At 32.7% G+C, this 27,389-nt stretch overlaps 1 protein-coding gene across 1 annotated transcript; it reads left to right on the top strand.

Moving 5' to 3' along the window:
• The first annotated feature begins 461 nt into the window (after positions 1–461).
• On the top strand, positions 462–27,389 carry eIF3h (eukaryotic translation initiation factor 3 subunit h). Its single transcript, XM_067271575.1, has 7 exons — positions 462–593; positions 10,086–10,242; positions 10,897–11,064; positions 11,142–11,241; positions 14,668–14,817; positions 20,521–20,656; positions 27,046–27,389. Exons 1-7 carry the CDS (start codon positions 519–521, stop codon positions 27,271–27,273), a joined length of 1,014 nt encoding a protein of 337 aa, XP_067127676.1. The 5' UTR covers positions 462–518; the 3' UTR covers positions 27,274–27,389.

Here is a 27,389-nt window from a genome sequence, read left to right as displayed (position 1 = left end):
GACGAGATTAAAACTTACTGTGAAGAACTCTGCTTTTATTATACTATTTTAGATGCGTTTTTGATTGCGTTTTAATAAGGTACAGTACGTCAAGAGAATGTACACTAAAAAGGGATTTTTTGAAATTCCCCCCCCACGGGAAAAGTGTTATACATTTATAATAGATACATTTTGAGCCACAACAACGCGTGGCCGGGTCAGCTAGTACACTAAAAAAATTTTGGTCGTTTTATGGAGTATATGCAATTTCTAAACAAGTTACGACATATTAAGTCCTTATTGTCTATTTGTCTTCTTGTCATATAACTATTTCAATTTTAACTAATAAAAATTACAAATAAACTATTCGTAATTTGTAACTACGGCCAGAAAATACCACAAAAACGAGTTCCGCCATTGGCGCTGTTAGCCGTAGCGGCATAATTTAGAAGTAATGATCGCTCAGAGACTAGACTCTTGTTAATTTTCTCCCATTCGGTTGGCAACACTTCTCTGTAGTCTTGGAAGAGAAGGTTAAAATGGCGTCCAGTAGACGTACTCGTCGTTTCGGAGACACCGACAGTCCTATCAATTATATTCAAATAGACGGATTGGTAAGTTTTTCTTAAAATGTTAAATAAATATGTAATAACCATATTTTCTTATAAATAGATTGTAGTTATTTACAGTTTAATATTTTTCAACCACGTGTATCTATTACAGACAAGCTTATTGAATTCAAACATATTGTCTCGATTATTATTATAATTACCATATAATTTTAATGATGATCACTTTGCAAGTGTATATCTTCCATTTTCCTTCATAAGCAGCCATATTTTGGCACAATTGCAGATGTGTAAGACACTTGGGAACTTAACAGAGCTGTAGAGTGTGCCCATTGGAGCAAAAAAGTCAAAGGAACCTTACCACTATATGTAACCTTTTGCGAGCCTCCTGAAATTAACTTTCTGGGTATAATTGAGAGTCACTTTGCACACTTCACTAACAGTAAGACTATTGTGTTTAACTATTCGGTCCTGATGACTACACCAGCTTTTGGTAGCCCCCTTGAACATTCGTGGATTACTTGATGTTATTTACTTTAGGTGTGATGACTAGTGTTTTTTAACATAAATAATAAATGCATGAACTTCTATTGACTGAAAAGAGTTTTTACCTTGAACCACTACTACTGCCTATTCTCAATGCTTTACATCAGGTGTATTCAACCTTTTTGGCTTCTTTGGGCCACATTTAAAGACAAAAATTGTCTCGGGCTGCACAGAAACTATATAGCTATATGTAAAGGTGATGAGTAGATTTTTCTGTTCTAGGTCGCTTGTTAATTTTTGGTACTTTTCGATTTACGGTATTCCAGCTGATATGTACAACAATAGGTAAGTTTCAAGCTCTGAATGAGGAGTTTCACACCACTGCAGAATTGTTGACCCTTTACATGATATTTACCTCTGAAGGTCCGTTTTTAACATGTATCAGTCTACTATCTATGCTTAGCATGTAGACATGCCCTTTGGTGCAAGTGATAGCGAGCACCTCAGTGCTGTTATTTGCCATACAAATCTTGACATCCAAGTAATTAACTTCTGTGTGACTTTCCTGATTTAACTCTAGTGTTAGTCCATAGCTGTTGTTAAAAACTTGTAACACTTCTCCTATATCAGGTTTGGTTTTTCATATAATCAAAATATCATCCACATACTGTGTATAACTAAGGATATTGGACTGTAAGTTTACTAAGACACTTTCTTCCAATTTTCGTAAGACAAGTTCGCACAGATCTCCCGAGATAGGGCTACCCATCATTGGTACTCCCCTTTTTTTGGATGCAAGTTTGACCATCAAAGTATTTAAAAGGAAGAATAGCATATTAGATGCATAAGTTCTAATTGCGATGTGTTCGATTTTTTCTTTTTTGGATATTTTCCTGAAGAAGGTCGTTTAACACGACCGAAAACGTTCGTACCGAATAAACACGGCTGCATTTTATAAGGTGGCATATGTGTAGTGTTTTAATACAATATGCAGTCTACGACGAGTTATAAGTTCTAATATCTGGGAATGGAATCTCTGGACTTCAGAACATTAAAGTTTATTTGTTCATCATATGATGGAATTTGCATTTAGGTGTCAAGTTGTTTATTTAGTCTTCTGGTTGCCTGTTAACCGAAATGTACCATTTTATCTTTTATGGTTGGCAATCCTTTGCTGTAGTCTTGGAAGAGAAGGTTGCCAACAAATGATGAAATAATTTATATAGCCAAGTCAAATTGTTGTAGCCTAAATGACTTCTCATGGGCCTAACTAAAAAAGGATAGCCTATTTTGGCTCAAAGTATCCAAATTCTTTCATTTGTGAAAAAGTATTTAATATGCATATAAATTATGGTGGCAGCCATCTTAATTTCTGTCTTCAGCACTTGTGAACCTTGCTTCACTAGCACTACAGTGGCCAACCTAAAACGGAAATAGCTCAATTGTCTTTTTATCAAAGCAGCTTTAAGTGGCTTTACTAGGAAATGCATCAAATGTATATTTCTAAAAATTATAAGTGTATATTAATGACATCTTGTGATCTTCAGGTTGAAATTTCAACTTGAAGATGACCTATAGAATAGGTCGAAAATGTTTGTATTCTCAATTAAACTATCTCGGCAACGAAAAAGGTATGTTATAATTGTCTAATTATTTGCTGAGCACATTCCTGTCAACATAAAGATCTCAATGTTTTGAGGAGGTTTACGATTTTATGTTGGGCTGCATTTATTACAGTGGCTGGGCCGTGTGTGGGCTATGGGTTGGATAACCCTACTTTATATGTAATTTTATGCTTTAATGTGAGCTATAGTGAGCACCAAAGCATACAACCTACACCTCTTAATAGCCTTATCTTGCTTTGCTCTGCCTTCTACAATTTACTGATTGGAAGTCAACAAGAGAAGGGTTTCAATACAAGAGATGACCAGGAAAGTGGAATAACAAATTTCTTATTTTTAGAAAAGCATCTGCTTAGTTTTTTATTAACCTGTTATTACTTGAGGGTGAGTACTGGCTCACCCTCAAGTAATAACAGGTTAATAAAGAACTAAGCAGATGCTTTTCTACAGTAGGTTAATAAAGATTTTACAAGATACTGGAATCAGAAATAATAGTCATTGCTAATTTAGTGTTTTCAGTGCTGCCTTTGTTTTTCATGTATTTAAAGTGGTACAATTCTAATTTTAAAGTGATATTGTATATACGTTCTATCATAAAATATGATGAGATATTTCTGAAATGGCTTGATGAGGAGTCTGAGAAAGAAAATGTAGGCTCCTTCCTTGCAGGCAATGAGAGTGAGGATCTCTGTATGAAAATGCTGGAAGTGTTGCAAAAGAAACCAGATCCTCCACAGGCAACATCAGTATCAAGTGTGCATATTGCCCAAAAAAGAAGGAATAGGAAAACAGCATCTAATAGTGTAACAGGTAGCCTACTGTACCTATCTGCAGATACCACATAGTAACAATCTGCAAACAATGCCATTTTAAAATTCAGACTAAACAGATTCAGAACTTGAATAGAAATTATAATCAAGTTTAACAATAATTTCAGATATCGTATTTCTGTTTTTATTGATCTGAGTTGAACTGATCAGACAAATTTTCTGTTTATCTAACAAAATTACTTTTAATGTATTCTAACTAAAATAAAGTAAGGTAAGCATTAAAATGTGTATTATTCATATCAAAACTTCCTCTTCCAAGTAAAATTTCTCAAGACAAATCATTAAGAATATGTAAACATGTAAGATAAGCACAGCACACATCCTCGAGTAACAATGTTACAAATCTGACCATGAGTTGCACTGGGTTAACCCTTATTGGCTAAACCTGAAACGTGAACAAAAAAGCACTACTTGCATCCATTTTTTGGACATCTCCATCAGTTTTAAGGCACTAGTATACACACCAACATATATTGGAAACTTACATACCAGCCAATCTATTCCTTACAACTCATCCACCCTTTCTACATTAAACTCTTAGCATTCAGATTTCTAATTAAAAGAGCATATACACACTATACAAGTGTTATGGATGTGATAAATGAATTAGATTACATTGTTAAACTTAATCAAATAACAGCCAAATTAATTGGACAATATTAATTTGGCTATTATTTTCAAATGTTAAAACGCTCAAAATTCAAAAATAATTGTATTTGATTTTCCACCCGATGATGATAGCTATAAGCTATTGAAAGTGCTAGTGAGTAAGTCTAAAATCTAAAAAGTTGCAATTTGTAATGCTGCAACATTGAAGTGTTAATTATTTTAATTTATTTGAACATTGGCATGAAGTTTATTTTATGATTATTTGGTTGATTATTAATACGTCGGGTTCTTGAGATATTGATATATATTGTTAAACTTGCCATACAGTATGGCTATCCATCAACAACAATACACAGTCTAATTTCAGCATATAATGAGACAAAAGCAAATCCTTGCAACAGAATACTTTAAGGAAGTGCATGGTAAATTACTTTTCCACATTTAAAAAAATCCACAATGAGATCACAAGGAAAATCAACATAAAGAGTTGCATATAAATACAATCCTGCAGTTTGATGATAAACTGAAAGAAAACCATTCCACCACACCAAGAGTACACGCCATCCCTCCAGAAGATAAATGATTTCAACATAAACTTACATATGTGGGAGCTACAGTGGCAAGGAGCTTGAAAGCAAGACCCAAGGAATATAAACAGTATAGTCTTTGCCAACTATGCCAGGGAGCAAGACAAGAGTTGCATGGGAAGATGCAGATAATCTGACCCAATAGAAATCTTATCATTTCCAAGTATCTGAGGTCTGAGATTGTTGAAAATATTTAAATCTCACAAAAACAAATGTGTTAATTTCAGAGATGTGGACCATTTTTCTACGGTGTGGATATGTATTTTTGAACCATCAGCTTTGATACTTACATTAGTTATTTTTATTATTTGTTTTGTTTATTTTAAAATCTAAATTTCAATTATTGAGTTTTATTATCTTTATTTAAATTTTATATTATATTTGTTTAAGTTTAGAGGTTTCAAAGTTGTATTTTGTTTGATGTTAATCTCAAAATGATATTTATATATTTGACTTATCATTCTTAACTGAGAAAGACCAGGTAGAATAGGTCAGAAATGTTTCTGTGATATTAAACTGTTGCTGGAAATCAAAAGGTGTGTTTGTTTCAATACATTAATGTGTGCATATGTATTGGTTTTCTCGGGACTTTTGTAATTGTTATTTCCACACACACTGTGTGAGAAAATAAAAGTTAGACATACATTCATAGATACAGGTGCCACTTGAACATCAACAACTTTAATTTTAACTTAATATTACTGTTGTCATAAATACATTAGTAAATTTAATTATTATGTTGGGTTAAGTGAGAGATACTCGGTTAACACCGGTGGCTGTGTACTATGCCGGACCAAAGTCAAGGCATAGTAACCAAAACAGAAATTAAAGAAGTTTATCAGTGTGTGTGTCTGTATTCAGGAATTTTCTCACAATATGACATGTATTCAATATAGTGGCCTTCTGTAGTGTGATGTATGTATTTCTATTCAATTGTAATGTGCCCAGGCTTTTGTGTAGTGTGTGTGGTATGACACCTGTAGAGGAGAGAACAACAGGTACAATAAGCACCCTATCCATCCTCCACAGATGCCTTATTTCCTGGGCGAGTTCTGTGTACTTGCTAATTTTTTCAGTGCATGCGTTTTGTATATTGTGAGTGTTTGGAATGGATATGTCTATAATGTATGTGATTTTATTGTGTTTCTCAATGAGTGTGATGTCTGGTCTGTTGTGGTAAATTGTTTTATCTGTGATTATGGCTCTGTCGTAGTACATTTTGTGCGTGTTGTTTTCCAATACTGTCTGTGGAATGTATTTGTAGTATGGTTTGTGGATGTCTACTAATTTGTGTTTCTTTGCAAGCTCTTGGTGTATTATATTTGCTACTTGATTATGTCTGTGTAAATAATCTGTCTGTGCCAAGAGCTTGCAACCAGAGGTGATGTGTTGTATAGTTTCTGGCATGACGTGACATTTTCTGCACGTGTCATTTGTGAGTGTTGCATCTTTGAGTATGTGTTTTCTGTAGTTTTTAGTATTTATGACCTGATCCTGTATGGCAATCATGAATCCTTCCGTCTCCCCAAAGAGGCATCCCCGAGCTAACCAGCTGTTTGACGCAGTTTTGTCAACAAAATCATGGGCCAGATCATAAGGATGCCTGCCATGGAGTGCCTTTCGAGCCCACGATTGCTTAATGGTGTCTATGCTTTTTATATGTTGTGTTGTGTCCATATTATGTGAGTGTAAGTTTAATGGTGTGTTGTTCGAGTCTGCTAGAGTTACTGCTTTATGTAATTGTGATATTTCTTGTTTTTCATAAAAAAACTCTCGCAGTGACTGTATTTGTTTGTAGTGAAGGTTAACTATGTCAATCAGGCCACGTCCACCATCTTTACGTGGAAGGATTAATCTTTCTGTGGCGGATTTAGGATGATGTTGTTTATGCTTAGTAAGTGTAGATCTTGTTTTCCTTTGGAGTTGCTCAAGATCTGTGTGAGTCCAATGTATAACTCCAAAAGAATATGTGAGTACTGGGATGACATATGTGTTTATTGCTTTAACTGTGTGTTTTGCATTTAATTGTGTTCTGAGAATAGCATTTAACCTACTTTGGTATTCTTTAATTAATCTTTGCTTTATTTGTGCATGTTCTGTTAGTTTGGCCTGTTGGAATCCTAAATACTTGTAGAACTCGCCCTCTTCCATGGATTCAATAACGTCTCCATTTCCAAGTGCAAAATCTTCTTTCTTCAGGATTCCTTTTTCTATGTGAAGTGTTTTGCATTTATCTAGGCCAAATTCCATTTGTATGTCGTTGGTGTATGAATGTGTGATTTGTAGGAGTTGATGAAGTTGTTTTTGTGTGGATGCATAAAGTTTTATGTCATCCAGTGTACATGAGATGTGACAGTGTATACTGTGTTGTTTTTTCATGCCTGATATTGTAACCATATTGCGTGTTGTTTAACATGTTGGATAATGGATTCAAGGCTAGGCAGAACCAGAGAGGACTCAAGGAATCTCCTTGAAAAATTCCTCGCCTAATAAAAATTTGGTTTGTTTGTATGGAAGTGTTACTAACCCTCAGATGTAGTGTTGTTCTCCAGTGCTGCATAGTGTTTTGAAAGAATGCAATGAGTGATGGATGTATTTTGTACATGTGTAGAATATGTAGCAGCCAACTGTGTGGAACACTGTCGAATGCTTTTCTGTAGTCTATATATGCCATGTGTATGTTTCTGTGTTGTTTGTGTGCTTGCCGTAGAATGACTGAATCTATGAGTAACTGTTCTTTGCATCCCTTGTGATTTCTACGGCAACCTTTTTGCTGTTCTGTTAGAATGTCGTGTTCTTCAACGTGTTTGTATATTTTGTTTGCAATACAGGATGTCAATAATTTGTAGAGTGTTGGAAGACATGTAATTGGTCTGTATTGTGTGGGGTCTGTGGTATTGTTGTTTTTAGGTTTCATGTAGGTGATGCCCTGAGTAAGAAAAATTGGCATGTCTTGTGGATTGATGATGATGTGTGTTAGATGTTTAGCTAGTTCCTGGTGCAGTGATGTAAACTTTTTGTACCAGAAATTGTGAATGTTGTCTACACCAGGTGTCTTCCAGTTGTGTGTTCTGTTAACAGTGTATTGGAAATCATGTATGTTTATTTCAACACAGGGCATAGTTGGTATGTTGTGCAAGTTTCTGTTCTCCTCCTCGATCCAGCCTGCATCAGCATTGTGCGTGACAGCACTGGACCAAAGAGAAGACCAATATGTTGTGAGTTCTTCTTCTGTTGGTGTGCCACTGTGCTGTGTATCAGTGTTTGCTTTGTTATTAATTTGTCTGTAAAAGAGTTTTTCATTGTTTGTAAATAATTTATTTTGTTGTTTTCGTAGTGTACATGTTTTGTATCGTTTGAGTCTACGTGCTTTCGCAGCAAGTTTCTGTTTTAGTGTATCAATGTATTCTGTAATGCGTGTGTTGTGATGTTCGTGTTTTGTGTGTGTTTTTATTTTCTTGAAAATGTTTTTGAGCTGTTTCCTTAATTTGGGTGTTATGTTGTTTTTAGTGTATTGTGTCAGCCTGCCTAATTGCTGTCTAATGTCATTTATTTGTGTTTCTATTCTTCTCTGCCAGGCAGGCTTGATGTAGAATTGTGTTTTCTGTGTATTTGTCTGTGATTGTACTTTCAGTCCATGGTGTGTCACTACTGTGACTGCCTCAGCATAAACTAATGTATGAATGTCTGCGAGTGTAGAAATTGAATGAATGTAGTGTGGTAGTAAGTGAGTGTTTACATAATTTAGTGTTTTTCCTACTTTTTTTGACGTGTTTAATTTTGGTATTCGTGGTCGTTGTGTGGGATCTGTACCTGTATATTTAGTGAGTGTTTCCTGAAATATAAGTGAGAGCATATTAACTAAATCCAAGTCTATGTTATCAGTGATGGAGGAGGAAGTGTCTGTAGTATCATTAGTGGTAATTGTTGTATGTGTGTTATTATCAATGCTTGTTGCTGGATTATCCTGACAGGTTACATGATCTTCATTAATGTTAGATGTTTCTGTCTGTTGATGTATTTGATCAGCAACCTGTTGTTTGATAAGTTCAAGTGTTGTTTGTGGAATAAGGTGGTTGTGTATAATTGTTCTTTTTTGATCAACAACCCTTTGTTCGGTGACAGTGAAATGAGGATATTGTTGTGTGAATGTATGGTATAGTTGTTGTCTGTATGCTGTCATGTTTGTTTCAAGTTTTGTGATCGTGTAATAAGTACGGATGATAAACTCGTTCATTTCTACTGTCCATTTCATCCGTTGGCGTGGTTTTCCAGCCTTTGTGGTCTGTGGATGCATTGCCACAGAAACACCAAGGCTGGGTTGGTTCCTCACATCTGTTGAGGGCATTGCAGTAGCCATGCTTGGGCCGGTGCTGCTTTTGCCACCGGTAACCAGGGGAGACTGTGGCCTATTTTTCGAACGTGAGCCTCTGCCTAACCCACGAACGCGGACCTTGTTAACCCGGGCGACGTCCGAGCCGGTATCACACTTTGATCTAGTTATCACCATAATAAATATCTCTACAGAATGTGGGTGTGGTCACTCTTAGCTTCATTTCTCCCCATAGACCTTACTGGCATGGGTGTCCCTACCAGGAGCTTGTGCTCCAGCCTGCATTGCCCTATGGATCAGTAAAATTACTGGGCTCTCCCATTACGACCAGGTGGTGACCATGGGAGAGTTGTTATTATTATTATTATTATTATGATAACCAAGGTCTGTTTGTGGCTTTATTTGTTGTCTTTCTTCTCCACAGATGGTGCCACTTCATAACACATTGTATTATTTAATTTTTTTACTATATTGATGATGATAAGTTTTTATTTAGAAGTGTAATATATTGATGTTGATATTGAATCCTTGTTACTCCTTCTATTTTTGTCCATCCAGATGAAATGTTGGTTATATTCTTTTCGTGTTCCAATTATGTAGCCTGAATTAGGCTACATGATTGTCAGAAATACTGGCTATTAGCTATTTAAAAAAAGATTTTATCAATTTCAGCTCCGTGATATCGCATACATAGCAGTGACATCATTTACCTTATGTTGCATTTTTAAATATTTTGGCAAATGGCGTAAATTTAAACGTTAAGTTTTAAAAAATAGCCACATTGTGTTACTTTTACAATAATTTTTTTAAAAAGTTCACTGGTGACCATGTGACATTCTGTTATCCAATCAGAAATAACAATCTAATGAATATGGAATGGACAGAAATAGTTTAAAATGTATTATCATGCATCAGTTGCATTCTGATGAACAGTATAGGCTATTCAATTTGAATATTAACTACCTGAAATATATATGCTTCTCAATTTTTTCTGTGAGAAACTAGTCTGTTTATCATGCCTGATGGGAAAGTTTTCAATTATAATAATGTATGATTATTTTAAATTACAGGTGGTTTTGAAAATAATAAAACATTGTCAAGAAGAAGGAGCTGGAGTTATTGACATTGCTCAAGGAGTTTTGTTGGGTCTTGGAGTCGATAATCGGTTAGAAATAACTAACAGTTTTCCTTTTCCAAGACACACAGATGAAGAGGATTTTGATGAACGTATGTTTAAAATATATTATATTTATTTCTGTGTTTATGAAAAGAAAGTTTGTAATATTTTAAAATTTAAATATGAGGGATGTACAATATTGATTTATACTTTTTTTTTTCAACACAAACAAATCACTTATAACTTGGTAAGTCCACCTTCTGATTCCAGCTTTCTATCCAGTTATACATGGTTTTCCATGGAGGTGCATGTTCTCCACCACTGCCACTTGTGAATCTCTGCAGTGCTCACAACCTCTTTCCAGAGAAATTAAGTTATTTACCATTGCCCTTAATGATTGTTCTTTATGATGTTGGCTCATGCACAGATGACAGCTGAATAAATGTGCTGTGGTGTTTACAGATTTCACTCCTCTGTCCAGTGCTGTCACCTTGTACTACACCAATGTTCTAGCCAATGGTAACTGTCGTAACAAGCCAAATGACAGACTGTGAGTTGTGGGAAATTTAAAAGTGTAAATCAATATGTATGTCCTTTGTAAGTTAAATAACTAGAATAATAAAACCAGAAAGAATAATTATGAAAAAGCATGTTGTAGATTTGACTTTGAAGATTCAAGATTAATTGCTTTTTAACTCTGAATACTTTTGATCCCATTCAATAGCTGTCATTAAAATTTTAATAATATAAAATAATTTTAATAGTTGAATTTCAAATGGAAATAATGCGTCATCTAAGACAAGTAAATGCTGATCATCTACACGTTGGATGGTATCAAAGCACTCATTATGGAAATTTTTTTAATAAGCCATTTTTGGAATCTCAGTTTAATTATCAAAATTCTATTGAAGAATCTGTAGTTTTGATTTATGGTAAGTTATTTATAGAAATTCTATGATTTTAAATTTTGTTTTGAAAATAATTTAATTTGAACTTTTTTAAAAAATAGATCCAGTGAAAACAACAAGAGGATTTCTATCACTGAAAGCCTATCGCTTAACTAAGGCAGCAATGAAATTATATAAAGAAGCGGAATTTAGTCCAGAAATGTAAATATATAAACACGAATTACATAGATATTGGAATTTAATAATTGGAATCGTAAATATCAGAATTTAAAAATAAATAAATAAATGTGTGCGCGTATATATAAAATTTACATATATGCACACATATTTGCAATATATATATATTGCAAAAAGTGCATTAATATGTACAGTGAGAGGGGGTTGAGGGCTTAGTCATTTTTGTAATATCAAGAGATCAATCAACTATTGTACATATAATTAAAGGGAAAGTTATGTCAAAAGTAGATCATTGTACACAGTAGCAAAAGAGGGAGTCAAAAGTGGCTCAAAAACATTATGCATAATTAGCCTTTGATCCAATGAGGCAGAGATTGTGTTTCACTGAATTGAGTTACTTAGCTGTGCTTCAATGATATACTCATGCTAAATGCTAATACTAACTGTTTAACAATTTTGGCCAAAATATTTCTGCTTATCACAAGCTCCCAAAACATCACAGTTGGAAAATCACCACCTTATGCATGCAGTCACATACAGTTTTTCTTTATTCACGTGTTTGCATGCAAAAAGCAGCAATTTTCCACTCTTGTCATTATATTTGGTGACCTGATATCATCAAAAATGATAAACAAATAACATTGCTAGACCTGATATATACTACAAAGCTAGACACTAACCAATGCCAAATTCTATTTGGTTAGATACGGCTATATTACTAAATAAATTATGCAACCAATTTGGCACTAGAGGCTCTAATAATTGTAATTATTAAAGTTATTAAGAGATGGCATCTAATGCCCCTCTCTAATACCACATTGGTTGCATAATTTATTTAGTAATATAGTCATATCTAGCCCAATAGACACCAACACACAAAATCACTTACTCTAACACCTTGTAAACGTGCAAATTTATTAACTTCTAATGAATGTCAAAAATGTTAGAAGTTAATAAATTTGGCTGCACATTTACAAGGTGTTAGAGTAATGATTTTGTGTATTGAGTAATATGCAGTCTCAGACACCAACCATTGTTGAATTCTATCAAAAATGATATGAATGTTTGTCAGCTATGCATGACGTATGACCTGCAGTCTCCAATTTGCTTGAATCTTGAAAGCTTATTTCCATAAGATAACCTGGGGCAATATGACCAACAATTTAAATGTTTTTGCAGGTTTATTTTGTTTTCAAAAAATACAAAAATCATTTTTTAGTCCTTATGAGAAACACTTTATCTCTCCCATTCATTTATTTCCAACTGAACTCATTCCACCTTAGCCAAACTGTTGTAGAATTTGAAGGACTCTCTATGGGAGCCCGGTAAAAGAAATTGTGTAAACTAAACAATATATGATGTTGAAATTTGCCATGTACAAAGAAGATATTACATTTTGAGGAATGGCAATTATATGCAGCATAATTGCATGTGGAAATCAATTGAAAAATTCTGCATTTTGCATTCAGTCCTGTAAAAAAAAAAAAGAAGAAATAAACTGTGATTGCAGGTTAATGTATAGCCCCTTGCTGTAATTTGTTTCGTAAACTTAAAACATCTGAGATTATTTCTTTGTCAGTAGATTTCCATAGCTTTGCCACTGAATATTTTATATACCCTATGTTCAGTAGATTATTACATTATTGCTACTTTAAGATGGATAAGTAATCTCTAAAAATAGTTAAATATAAGAATGAAATTAGTTTCTATAAATTAAATATACAATGTGAAAATTTTAGTTTTAATTCTTAAAAACTGATTTTTATGGATATGATGATACATAAGTTACAAATTATATATGATTGTTAGTTTAAATTTTGTCAGAATATAAACAATTTATAAATACATTAATTAAAATAACAGTAATTTATATTAAATTTTTAAAAAATAGACAAATTGTATCATTTAAGGAAATTAAAAAAATATACATCATTGAAGTCATATAAAAATTTTTAGAACTTATTTTTTTTATTTATGGCATTATTTTTAATTTTATTAAAGTAATTTTCTGCCTTACAAGAAAAAGTTGAAAAAAAAATATTTTGAAATTCTTGAGACTGAAAATAGAAATGAGCGTGTCTTGTTTATATTGTTTGTACAATTGAAATATAGTGGATTCCACTTAATTGGGACACATTGGGACTAATCCATTTTGGCCCAATTAAGTGGCTGCCCCAATTAAACGAACTAATAATAAAATATGTAATATGTAGGTAAAAAATAATAATAAGGTACCTATTTTAATGCTTTATTAAATCAAAATACAGAAAATATTTGTACTATAAATTTGCCAGACTCGCATTGATAGATAACTGATTTGCATAATGCTAATGTTGCCAAATATTAGTAATGGAATTGACCGTTTGATCCATTCTTGATCAAACAAGTTTTCCTTTCTTTCTTTTTACTTAGAACATGTTCTAACTAAAAAGATAGAAAGAAAAAATTGTTTGATCAAAAGTCATTTTATGGTTTTCCTTTGAGTACAGTTTCCTTTACTTGGAGATGGGCCACTTCGGCAGGAGTGTCTGTAGAATCCGCCAGCTCGTTCCTGGTCTCAACAATCGGATAGCTACTGTCTGAATCTGGAAGTAATTATGCATGCAATACCTTCCAAGGGAAGCTTGGAAGGTATTGCTTATTCTAGCTGTCTTCCAACTCAGTTGAGAGACCTTGAAAAATTGTCTGGCAGTCTTTGTCCCTTCACTTTTAAGGGGATTGTCTGGTCCAATCCAGAGCAGGGTCAGTAACTTGCATTCAGAGCTGTCTCCAGATGAAATTCCCGTGTGATACATTCCACTATGCTGACCCCTTCCGGAAAAACCAAACTGCCCGAGCAAGACAAAATCGCTTTGTCTCTGCCACCCGTTAGGCCTACATGACATTAGTGTACATAGTGTATGCTTACACATTTTCAGAAGATTACTAAAATATATCAAAAATTGATAAATTCCTTTTCTGCTACTGTCCCAATTAAGCGATTAAATTATGTATCGATTTATTACTTTGCTTTCCGTTCTTTGAGAATTGGCCCAATAAAGCAGCTGTCCCGATTAACTGGTGTCCCAATTAAGCGGAATCCACTATTACTTTTTTTTTTTTTAACCCTGCTCTGTGGGCACTAAGAGGGCCTTTTAGCAAGCCCGTTATGGGTTTGGCCAGGCCCACAATGGGGCAGCCGGTTGGTGAGGGACGGGGGGCCAACATATCCGGTCGGACCACCCCCGAAAAATTTCTGGGGATTTTTCAACCTGTCCAGATTTGATCCCAGGTCCCTCAGAGCGATAGGCTACCACGTTAACCATTCAGCCATGTGGCTGTCATTGAAATATAACTAGTGACTTATAGGAATTAATTTTTAAAATATTTTCATTTTTGTTGAAAGTGTATTTCTTAGATTAATAAAATTATAAATTAATGAATGATTATTAATGTTTGATTTATTTTCAGGTTGAAAAATTGCCATATGTCTTATCAGAAAATATTCACAGAAATACCAGTAGTAGTGAAAAATTCCCACTTAATCAATGCTATGTTGTGTGAGTTATCAGAATATGTACCAGATGATGAAGGAAAACAGTTTTTAGATATGGGAACAGCGTATGTATTATTTAAAAACTTATAAGTATTATGTACATTTATAAAGTTTTAAAAAAAATGAAAAATAATTGTAATTTGTTAGTATATTGCCAAAATTTTCTTCTTTGATATTTAAATTCAAATTCTATTATAGTACTATACTTTTTAAGGGGGACACGAGCAGAAATTTCACTAAAATCGACCAAAATATCGATTTTCCGATTATGCATAGTTTTCTGCACAAAAATCTATTAAAATTTTAAAAAAATATGAAATAATAAAATCAAAATTAATAAAAATAAAATAATTTACTATGATATGTTGTCTACTATTTTTTCTAAAGTTGCCATTTTAGTCAAATTTTGAACAGCAGTCATAGTCGATACTTTCAAGATGGCGACTCATATCGTATATTATTCGAAAGCTTGTCTCTTCGTGTTTCTCGCTCTCAACTTTGTTTAGACAAAAGAGCGGTCTGTTCATAGTTATAAGCTCTTTTATTGGCTAAACTTTTAATCTTTATACTTGCTGTGATTGGTCGGAGGATATTTTCATGACTGCCTGTTGGTTATTACCGATATGCTTGAGCAGTGAGTGTGTTTTGTTGCTATTGAATAGTAGACTGTTGTGTTATTTTTTGAATGTTTATTAGTTACTGACCTGTATAAAATCGATGTCTTTTAGTTTTTAAAAGTGTTTTATTTAAATAATTATGCCACGTACAAAAAGATTGACAAAACAAACATTTGGACTGAGAAGGAAAGGAAAACTGCGAGTTCTGACTGGAGGAAAACAGCCAAAACAAATAGACTTCGAGAATAACATGAATATTGCAAATGACAGTCAAGAGAATTTAGAATATTTTACAGTTTTGGAAGAATTAAAAGCACCAAATAATTTTGATGAAAATATAGGATCGACTTCATATCAAAAACAGCAATATTTTGAGAATACAGCCACGTGTTTGGAAAATCGATGCCCTGGATATATTGGGTTGTTTGGAAAGTAATTTCGTTTTTTTATTACTAGAGGAATTAGATGTATTTTTATCAGCCAATTTGATTTTAAACCACATTTTCATTATATAATTTGACAGCTGACATTTTAAGGCTTATTTGTAAGAAATTTTGTTTGATTCTGTACAATTGTTTTTTTTTTTTCGGTGACCCATCAAATATGGAAAATCGAAAGCATCATTTTTGGCATATTTTGCTTTTTTATAACTAAAAAATCAAAATGCTGTTCAAAGAAGAAAAAAATTGTGGTACATGTTTGGAGAAGATGTGTTGAGAGAAAGACAGTGCCAAAACTGGTTTACAAAATTGCATTCTGGCAATTTTAATATCGAAGATACACCACATTCTGGATGGCCATTTGAAGCCAATGAAAACAAAATAAAGGTACCGATCGAAGCAATCTGCCGTATAACAATACGTGAAATCACTAAGAGATTAAATCTGTTAAATTGAACCGTTTATTATTACTTAAAACGAATTGGTTTCGTTTCAAAGCTCGATATATGGGTTCCACACGTTATTAAAGGGAGATGCTCTCTATGGTGGGATTTTAAAGAAATTTTTTTTTGAGCTTTCACCAGACAATTTAACAATTGATTCGAAAGTGTACTGCCATCGAGTAAACAAATTGAGTAATATCATCAAACAGAAAAGGCCAGAATTGATCAACAAACAAAGTGTAGTGTTTTACCATGATAATGCCAAATTTCACACAAGTTTGGTTACTCGTCAGAGACTGTTATAGCTTAGATGGGATCACACCAATCATATTCGCCAGATCGGGCACACTCGGATTATTACTTGTTCCGGTCTATACAAAGTTTCTTTTTAACTGTAAAACATTTACTTGAAATGACAATGTCAAAAATCACTTGGATCAGTTTTTTGTAAACAACAATCGAAACTTTTATGAATGTGAAATCATGCTACTACCAGAAACAATGACAACAAATATTTGACCAAAATGGTCAATATATAATTCAATAAAATATTTATTTATTATAAGAATATTGCGTTTATTTTTCTACGGAAAAAACTAAATTACTTTCCAAACAACCCAATAGAATTATTAGTTTAGAAGCGATTGAAAATTTAACGAAATCACTTGCATGCCCAAAATGTTATCAGCAGAATTTAAAGATAATAGAAAAAAGTAAAGGTATCGTTACAGTTTTTGATGTCTTTTGCCATATTTGTAATGAAATAATTACTAAAGTAAATTCATCAATTTTTAACAAAGTAAATAAAACTTCTAATATTAATATTTTGGCTGTAATATCAGCGAAAAATAATGGTTTTGGGTATACTTAGATTAAAAATTTTTTTTCTGGGGTGAATATTCCAAGACCTTTCCATCTGAAAACCTTTCAATCAAATCTGTAAGACAGTTGATAATGCATTATCTGAAGTTTTAGAACATTTTCAGGAAGTTGCTGAGATTATAAAAACTGAATATAAAAAACTGGATGCAGCTAATGATGATGATATTAATATTGCTGTTAGTTATGATGGCACAAGCGAGGTCATTCATCATTATTTGGGATTGGTGCTGTTATTGATACTTTGACAGGTCTTGTTTTTGATTTTGCTGTCATGAGCAAATATCGTCGTGGCTGTTGCTTAAAAAAACAAAATCCTAAAAAATTTGAAAATAATGACTGTCAGATAAATTACAGTGGATCATCAGGTGCCATGGAAGTGGAAGCAGCATTACAACTATTTGGATGCTCAATAGATAAATATGGACTTCAATATCTGACTGTTCTTTCTGATGGTGACTCCAAAACATATCGTAAGTTGCAGGAAAATAATATTTATGGTGACAATTATATTATTTGCAAAAAAGAATGTATAAATCACATTTCAAAACGAATGGGTTCAGCACTCAGAAAATTGAAAGAAACAAGTAAGTTGACTGGAATAAATTTAGGAGGTAAAGGTTGTCTCACAAATGAAATAATGGAAAAAATACAGAATTATTACAGTAAAGCATTAAAAAATAATGCACCAGATATTGAAAAAATGAGAAATGCTGCTTTTGCATCCCTTTTTCACATGATTTCAACAGATGAAGAGCCATATCATACATTTTGTCTCACTGGTGCCCAGTCTTGGTGTCATTTTAAATGAGCTCTCGAAGATCCATCTCAAAAACGAAAACACACACCCACACTTCCAAAAGAAATTGGTGAAGCTCTTTTGTCTATATATAAACGATTGACTGATCAAGAACTTGTAAAAAGATGTACTGGAAATAAGACCCAAAACAACAATGAAAGTCTTCATTCACTTACTTGGCAAAAATGTCCTAAAATTATAAATTTTAGGACATTAACCAATTTCTACAACAGCTTTCGTGGCTGTTATACAGTTCAATAGGGGTCCTACTGCATTTATAAACATGCGGTAATACCTCGGTTTTCATTGACTTTGGTTATCATCGGTTTCGGTTTTCATTGAATTTTATTAGCGAAAAATTTGTCTCAGTTTTTGTTGATTGCCTTGGATTTTGTCAGCATGCTCAAGTGACTTCGCCGCTAATTTTGCTAGAACCCACCTGTTTTCCAGCACAGTGTGGCGTTATTTCTCGTGTGAACATTACCCCGCGACTGCTCACCATTGGCCAACGGTTCTGTTCCCTGAACACTGGGAGTTCAGTCGTGGATTTGCACTTTGCCAGGGTGGGGTGGCCAGGTGAAGTTTTCCGGGTTTTCTTCACGTCTGTAACGCCCGAATAGGGGCCAGTTACCTTTAAATAGATTTTCCGGAAGGCATTATTCCCCTCGATACGACCATCATAAACACATACAACTACTATTACATGACAATTACATTACACTTTACCAGGGGGCGATATAGGCTGGAAGCTCATGTCCAACTAGCTTCTTCAAGACAAGACACATTACCCCAGGAGTCTAGCCAAACAATTCCATTGCTTTCATCTTAATGCTAATTATCTTATCTTTAATCTTAATGCTTTTATCTTTACGCTAATTAGTCTTTTATGTTAATTTCTTATTGCTTTTAGTATTTAATGCTATATTAATTCTCTATAAAATGTGTTTTTGGTATGTATTTTGGTGTCTAGATTGAATTAATTGAGTTTACATTGATTCATATGGAAATAATTGCCTTGGTTTTTGTCAGTTTTGGATTTTGCCGATTGTTTTCGGATGGATTATCTACAAAAACCAAGGTATCGCTGTACTAAATTAAGTATTCCTATTGGAAATCATCATCTGGAAGCAGCAACTTATACATTGAAAAGGAAACTATCTAATGCTACTAGATTCTCAAGTGAGAAGGCCAAAAAAGATTTTTAAAAAATTGAAAAGATTGAAAACAAGTGATAAAAACGAAGCTACAGAGGACATAGTGTATGAAGCAGGAGCTTTCTAAAGCAGAATCAACAATTTTATATGCATAATTCTGTTTCAAAACTTTAAACTTGTTTTTCTCAAATTGTGATTTTTGTTGATTTTACAGTTTTGGGAAATCTATAATTTAAGAATTGCTGGATGTAGATTTGTGAAATTTGGCACTAATCAGCACTAATATGTATAGAAATGAGCCATGTGCTTTATTTTATGTAATACTTATAAATTTATTAATATAAAAAAAATGATTTAAGTATACACAGTCTGAAATATTTGGTATTAAAAGTAATTTAAGCAGTATTAAATATATTTATCTCATACACCAAAAACACTTATTTTACCCTTTTCCTGTAACATTAAAGATTAATTTAATAACTAGAATATTAGAAATTCAGGTATCATTTTTTAGAAGTAGATTTCTTTGGAGCAAAACAAAAAAAAAATTTTTTTTATATTTACCTAAATCTTTAATTCATTATAAAAATTGTTAAACTGCATTAAGCTTAACAAAATATGATTATTTCATTGCTTTAGATCAAGTAGTAAAAAAGTTTGAAATTTCAGTAGTGTCCCCCCGTAATAAAACTGAATTATATTACAAAGTTCAATTGGATAACACGGCAAGAATTTTTAGATATTAAATTTAATTCCACATTTTTCCGAAAATAAATTTGAATTATAATTTATTAATAACTTTAAGTTTAATCAGAACAACATAATGGTTACCGTTTTAACAGTATTATTTAAATAGAAGAATTTATAACCATACATTAGTTTTATACATCAATTGAGGATAAATTACTAAATTATTTAGATATTCATTTATGTAGTAACAATTTTTGCTACTTGAGATCTTACATTAGAATCAGCCATCTGGACCAAATCTATTTAAAAAGTTGCTTTCAAAAATATTTAATGTAAAATTAATTTTAATATTTTGCTTAACAAATATTATCATTTAAAAGGGAAAAATTCTGATTTTCAAATGCAAAAAGAAGAGAAAAAGGATTAGAAATTGTCGTAATTTTATTTTAATAGAATAATTAAGAATAATAATTCTATTGTTAGGTTTGAGAAATTGTTCTTTTGTATTAATTTAATAATGAAATTTCTTAATTTTTCAGTTTAAATTTTAGGTATCCAGTAATAATGAGTTTCTGATTACTTATTTATGTTTAGATTATGATAAACAAATAAGTATTAAATGATGATATTATTATTATTTGACAATGTTATGTAATGTCTTTATTTCTCAATGTTGATTATTTTTAATGTTGTTTTTAGAACAATTATTATGTGATTTAAATTTAGATATATTACTTTTATTTTAGTTCTGTTCTGGAAAAAAATCTTCAAGCTTTGATGGAGTGTGTAGATACTGTTAGCCAAGAAAGTAATAAACTTACAAATTATCAACGACAAGTTTTGAAACAGCAACAAGGCAAGCATCAGTATTTGCAAAAACGAGTAAGTTTTTTTCCATCAGTTGGCTTATCATCAGTTGTAAAGGTGAAATTTAGACATGTTGAAAAAACTTTATTGACAATTAACTCAATAATGATTACAATTCAGCCTGATAGGTAATCACCATCAGTATCAACCACATCTCGCCATCTTTGCTGTAAACTTTCAATCTCGTGAGCATAAAATGACGGGATTTTTTTTTTGAAGAAAGTACTGTGCATTGTTTTCACAAGAGAACACTTATCTGATCCTCATCAATGGTGGAATTGCTGCCTTGGTGGGCTTCATCTTGAAGTGAGGAATCTTCCTTGAATTTCGTGAACCAGTTGTAGCAGATCTACTTGCCTCACAGATAAGATTGTGGGCCTTTGTTGCATTGTGGTCACTTTTGAAATGATAGAGCAATAGCATGTGTTTTGGAAGTTTCGTATTGTCAGACATTGCTGATGCATCAATTTTCAATACTTTGTGATGAAATGTTTCCTGGTTAATTTACCTATATACACAAATTGAACATTTTAGAATAAGTTTTCCAGAAAAATTTCTAGAAAAAAATCAAAATGTCTAAATTTCACCTTTACGTTCTCATAATAAAGTATTTAAAAATAAAATTTAATGATATCTAAGAAGTAAACTCGCATATTTTATCTTTCTAAAACTGATAACGTTATCACTTTAGTTATATTAATAAAATTTTACATAAACCAATTGCTTTTATTAGTTAATAAGTTACATTTTTTAGTGTAGTGTATGGTAGGTAAACTGTGCAGATGTTAGAAAATAATAATAAATAAGTTTATTACAAATACATATAAAAGACTTGAAAATAAAACAAGATACATGTGCTGTACAAATGTATGAGTCTGCATATCTGATCTGTTAAACAAGTTAGTAATTGTAAAACAGGTACAAAGTACTGATCGTCGGGCAATTTTTATGGATGTAGAGGCTTATGGGAACGAATGATTATAAATTTCTAAATATGATTTTTTTTTAAAAATCTAAAACCTCTAAGAAATGATTTTTGTTTTTCACAAGATTATTTCTGTCCATATTATTACTTTTATTTTTCTTTATAGCATTAGTGTAAAGTTATGTTTTTAAGCTACACATAGATTTAATTTACATAGAACATTTTTACTAACTTAAACCAGTTACTTATATTAGGGCACACCAGTGAATATGAAAACAAAATTTATTATATATTTTACAAAACAGACATTTTACAACCATAATTAAAACTATTATGTATATAATATACTCAAAATACATTTTGAACTTTAAAATAGTTCCTCTTCAGTTGGTATGTCAATTAAACTTTCAAGATGAAAAATACATAAAAGTTATATTAAAAGGCTGAAATAATGAAGAGTTTAATTGACACACCAACTGATGAGACCCTATTTTAAAGTCCGAAATGCATTTTGGATGTATTATATACAGGGTGTCTCAAAAAAATGTATACACACTTTTTAAATAAGTATAAAGTCAGTGTTTATTAAAATACATTTCATTTTCAAAATGTAATGGAATCTACAGACATTATTTAATTGTTTAGTCAATGCCTGTTTTCAAATTGACGTCCATTCTGGTTCAAGCACTGCTGACAATGCAAAGCAATGGAATTGCAAAAATCACGAAACATTTCGTTTGGTATTTGTGTGCATTCTCATTCAATGGCTGCTCTCAATTCAGCAACTGTTTCAGGTTTCATAGCATGGACTTTGTCTTTTAAGTATCCCTGTAAAAAAAAAAGTCCAGTGGTGTGAATGCTTCTACAAAACTGCTTCATCCAATCCACCTGTTTGGCAAGATCTCGTCAAGGTCGGATCTAACATGGTGATGGTAGTGTGGGTGTGCCCCATCTTGCTGAAAATAAAACGCCTTATCTTCAAAGTCCTTTCTAATGCTTGGCATGACAGACTGTCACAGCAAGTTCAAATAAACAGGACCAGTGACAGTAACATCAAAAAAAGATTGGTCCAATTAATCCTCTTGATGATAAGCTGTACCACACTGTAACTCCTGGTAAATTAACATGATGATCCACCATAACATGCAGATTATCAGGTTCCCAATAGGTGCAATTATGGCAATTAATTGTACCATTTAATTTGAATGTAGCCTCCGAAACTGTCTTTGCATTTTATCTGCATTTTCACACTTCCAGCAGCATTTTAGAATGAATTTCTTTTGTTCAAAGCTTAGTCTGACTTCCATTATTAATTCTAATTGGTTTAATCTGGAGAGAAATCAATTGAGCTATCAGCTGTTAGTGTGTGTACTTTTTTTGAGACAACCTGTACATATTAGTTTTAATCATTGTTGTAAACTTAAATATATGTATAATAAATTGTGTTCATATTCACTAGTGTGATTTATGTTAAGGCTTAAGTTAGTAGAAACGTTCCATGAAATTAAGGTAAAAAGCAAAAACACAATACCTTAATTTACATAGTTCAAAACCACACAAATGTCTGTAAGATTACAACTTTCTTTTCTTTCTTAGTATCTGTTACAGAAGAAAATTGGTTGCTACAGATTACAGTTATATAACAGATTTCCCTTATTCATGACTATTCTCGGATCAGATAAAGATAGATTGAAAGATTTATAAAAAGCAGGGGTATATATATTGAAACTATTTAATAGAAACAACAATAAGGACATCCTTTATTATGTACAGTACGTTCTACTTACTGTTCATTAGAAAAGATAGTTAAGGAACATTACTATTCGATCATTGCCTGATTAGGGATTGCAATTGCTGGATACCTCATCCAGCAATCCAGCTGGATCCAGCGCATTCTTCGGCCTGCTGGATCCGCAAATACTCAATTAACTTTCTAAATAATTGCGCAAAAGTCTATGTCGTCGCGTTGCCGCTTTGCTAACTACTAGACTGCTACTAATTACTTACTCACTACTTTAACACTAATAATTAAATTACTTATAAATAAACTATACCTTAATCAATCTAGCAAAATTTAATAAAATAATAATGTATTCAATCGCTTTTAACGATCTTCCTCAGTTACAAAAAAATACAACATTAACTATAGAACATAAAATGTGTTTCGAATAAATATAAAAAGAATAGTGCTTAATTACATCCCATTTTTTTTTTAAACAAGATACATAGATGTACTGCCAGGTCTGATAATTTTCGTATTGTATACCGACGTAATCCCACTGTTTTCAAACTTTTAAGAAACGATAAAAAGAAAGAGGATTGGAATTCAACAATGGGTATATACTCAGTGCCTTTACACAACCAACGTTTCAATTCCAAGCTTGTTTATGTGGGTGCAACGATGCGCAGTTTAAAACAAAGGCTCAAGAGCACAAATATACAATCAGTTAGAACCTTGACAACACTGCGCTGACATCATACGCAAGACAGAAGGATGTTAACGTCCAATGGGATCAAACGGCAATTATAAGAACGACAAAGAATAGGCAAACGGTCAAAAATCTTGAGAGACTGGAAATCTGCAAAACGCACATGACAACTGGTTGTATAAACCATAGAGATGCGGACTCATTGCCTACCATGTGGAGATCTTTTTACATTAATTAATGTTATTAACGGACAATGCTGGTTTCGTTGTTATATCTTATATACAGTAATACCCCGAACTTACGCGATAGGTGGGACCGAGCGATAACCGCGTAAGTTGGGGTATTACTTCGCATATAAATACATACAAATTATTTTTAATTGGGGCCGGAGACTAAAGAAAACAACAATTTAGAAAAAAATGTTTAATAAAATCTTAGATAATACATATGTATAACAAATTATATTATTAAAATCGTAAATCGAAGTTATTTTGTTATAGAAGACTTCTTAAAATCTAACAAATTCGTCTGACGGCTCAAAGATTTTTTTCTCCCGCAAAATTTCCTCGTAGCATGCTAATAATTTTTTTATTTCTCGTTTTGTAGAAGAAATGCGCTCTTCGTTGGAGTCTATATTTTCTAAAATTTGTAACCTCTTTTTAATTAAACTGAGGCCTTCTGTCAAGTTTCCAACCGTCATTCGATCATCTGATTGAACTGGGTCAAGGATCAAGTTTTGCCAATTTACAAATTTTCATTTTTGTATCGAAGTCTTTGGAATGTAAAGTTAACATTATTAAAGATGGAGATTTTCTTTTCTTGTTTGATGCAGAAGAATCAGTTCTACTTCATTTGGATGACACAGTAGAGTCTCAAGTCTCCGTAGATATAACAAACACAGAAATAAATAAGACAAAATAAATTGTAGCTATGCGTCGATTCCGCGCGACACATCCGAACCTGTAAGCTGAACAATAGTTTGGGGGGAGTGAGTAATCAAGGGTTGCATGGCGCTCAAACAAAAGACGAATCGTCGAGATTTGAAAATCGCGTAACTCCAGGTTCGCGTAAGTCGAGGTATTACTGTACAGGGTGTTTTTTTTTTTTTTTTAAACTGACGGTACTCAGAGACATCTGTAGAGCAATCTAACAGCTGGACTGTCGCCAAATTTGGGAGAGTGACTAAGGACGACATGGGAAAGAGATTCCGCGAAGAAAAAGGTAGTACCCAAATTTGCCGGTAAGGGTGGATTTGGCACTGTTGTAGTGAAACAGCTAAGAATCTGCATAAAATCCAGCTGCAATTAACAAACACATGAATGAATAATCAGACAGAGGTTTCAGTGTAATAACGAAAGTTTAATTAATCAGCAAATAACCTTCTCCCTTCTTCAATGTGATCACCGTCCTGCTGGACAACTCATTGCATCACTGAACACCGTGTTCTCTATGGCTGAACGTAACATGGCCGTCCGCAGGAATGTTCATCACAGTTCGAGAAATGTTGTCCTTCAAAGTCATCAAGTTTGGGACACTACCAAGATAGACCTTGGACTTTAAGTAACCCCACAGGAAAAAGTAACACGGGGTTAGATCCGGGGAGCGAGGTGGCCATGCAAGTGGAAAAAAGCGACTGATGACCCTTTTTTCTGTGAAGTGCTGGTAGCTTTTTCGCTACAACAGTGCCAAATCCTCCTCTACCGGCGAATTTAGGTACTACTTTTTTTCTTCGCGGAATCTCTTTTCCATGTCATCCTTAGTCACTCTCCCAAATTTGGCGACAGTCCGGCTGTTAGATTGCTCTACAGATGTTTCTGAGAACTGTCAATTTAAAAAAAACACCCTGTATATATTTTTTCCGCTATTTATTTTGTTTATTTATCTATATTTTGTCTGTTTGGACGTTTTCTGTTAATTTTTATATTTATTCCGAACACATTTTATGTTCTATATTTAATGTTCTATTTTTTTTGTAACCGAGGAAGATCGTTAAAAACGATTAAAACGTTATTATTTTATTAAATTTTGCTGGATTGATAAAGGTGTAGTTATTTATAAGTATATAAAACTACAGACTAATATGTAGAGCCTATATATGAAAACTGGTAAGACTGATAGCAACTTAGCCACTGATTATCCTATCCGTCTTTACAATATTATAACATATTAATATAAATTAATTAGTAGAATTACCTTTGCTATTATTTAACTTAAAGATTACATTATAATTATAATCTAACTAAGCATTTAAAGTTAATTATCTCTATCTCAAGTGTTAAACCGAACCAAAGTTAAGTTTACTACCCAAATGTGTAAGAAGTTTTACTGATTTATAGTGACCAGTCTAGATAATAAAAGCTTCTTAAGTATTTTTTAAAAATGTTTTATTTCATTAAAAAAACATAAGGATAGATAGATAGACAGATAATACTATTGCACCAAAAATACATCCGCGCTGGATCCAGCTGGAATGATTTCAATCCAGCAAAAATCCAGCTGGATTCAAAACACTGCTGGATTGCAATCCCTATGCCTGATACATCTTTAGCAAAATGGACAATAGATAAAGAAGTAAAGTATTACGGAACAGGCCAAAAATATGAGATGTCAACCTTAGTTAACTTCAACTATGTCATATTAAAAAATATTTTTTAACCATAAACAAAGATTATAAACTTCAGTAAAAGTTGTATGTTGCAAGCATCTAGGAATGAGTCATCTATTGTTAACATTAAGATATGACCTTTGCTCTAAGTTTAGTATGATTAAGTTACTTTGTTTCTAATTTGCTTTTTAATTCTCACTAGCCTATGTTAATAGAGCCGAGAGATTAAGGCTTTCTTGCTAATTTTAATATTACACTGGTGCAAGAGATATTTAATTAAGATAACCGAAATGGAGAAATTTAAAATTGTATTGTTCAGAGTAAAATTTGATTATTATATTTGAATCTGTTTTTAGAAAAATTTTCAATTATTTTATGCGTAAGGAAAATTTTGGCATAATATGTCGAACATCATATCCGAAATACAGTACATTTCTGTTTACAGGCACAAGAAAATGCATCCAGAGCAGCGAAAGGTGAACCACCTCTTCCAGAAGAAGATATTAACAAGTTATTTAAACCCATACCTCCTCCGTCTCGCTTGGATGCTCTCTTGATGTGCGGTCAAATTAATACGTACTGTCAGCAGATGTCGCAGTTTGCCGCGCAAAATATCGGAAAATTATTTATTGCCGAAGCCTTACAGCAACAGCAAGACAAAATTATAACTTAATATTAATGTATTGCAATTTCGTTGTCTGTATTTGTTCAGTCAAATTGGAACATAATTAACTGGGTTATTTTTAATTTTAAGAAAATGCAAATAAAAGCTTTTCTTTATAAAATTAA

Source organism: Centruroides vittatus, unplaced genomic scaffold (assembly GCF_030686945.1).
Source record: "Centruroides vittatus isolate TY-2023 unplaced genomic scaffold, ASM3068694v2 contig_1110, whole genome shotgun sequence".
Lineage (NCBI taxonomy): Eukaryota > Metazoa > Arthropoda > Arachnida > Scorpiones > Buthidae > Centruroides > Centruroides vittatus.
Note: the sequence above shows the minus strand (reverse complement) of the source record. Positions and strands in the feature narration are given on the sequence as shown.

What these genes read in the sequence shown, in the direction of transcription:
- eIF3h (XM_067271575.1), top strand. Translation starts at nt 519, where the DNA reads ATGGCGTCCAGTAGACGTACTCGTCGTTTCGGAGACACCGACAGTCCT. An exon ending in ATCTGTAGTTTTGATTTATG is followed by an intron (nt 11,065 to 11,141) that starts GTAAGTTATTTA and finishes TTTAAAAAATAG; the next exon opens with ATCCAGTGAAAACAACAAGA. An exon ending in TTTTTAGATATGGGAACAGC is followed by an intron (nt 14,818 to 20,520) that starts GTATGTATTATT and finishes CTTTTATTTTAG; the next exon opens with TTCTGTTCTGGAAAAAAATC.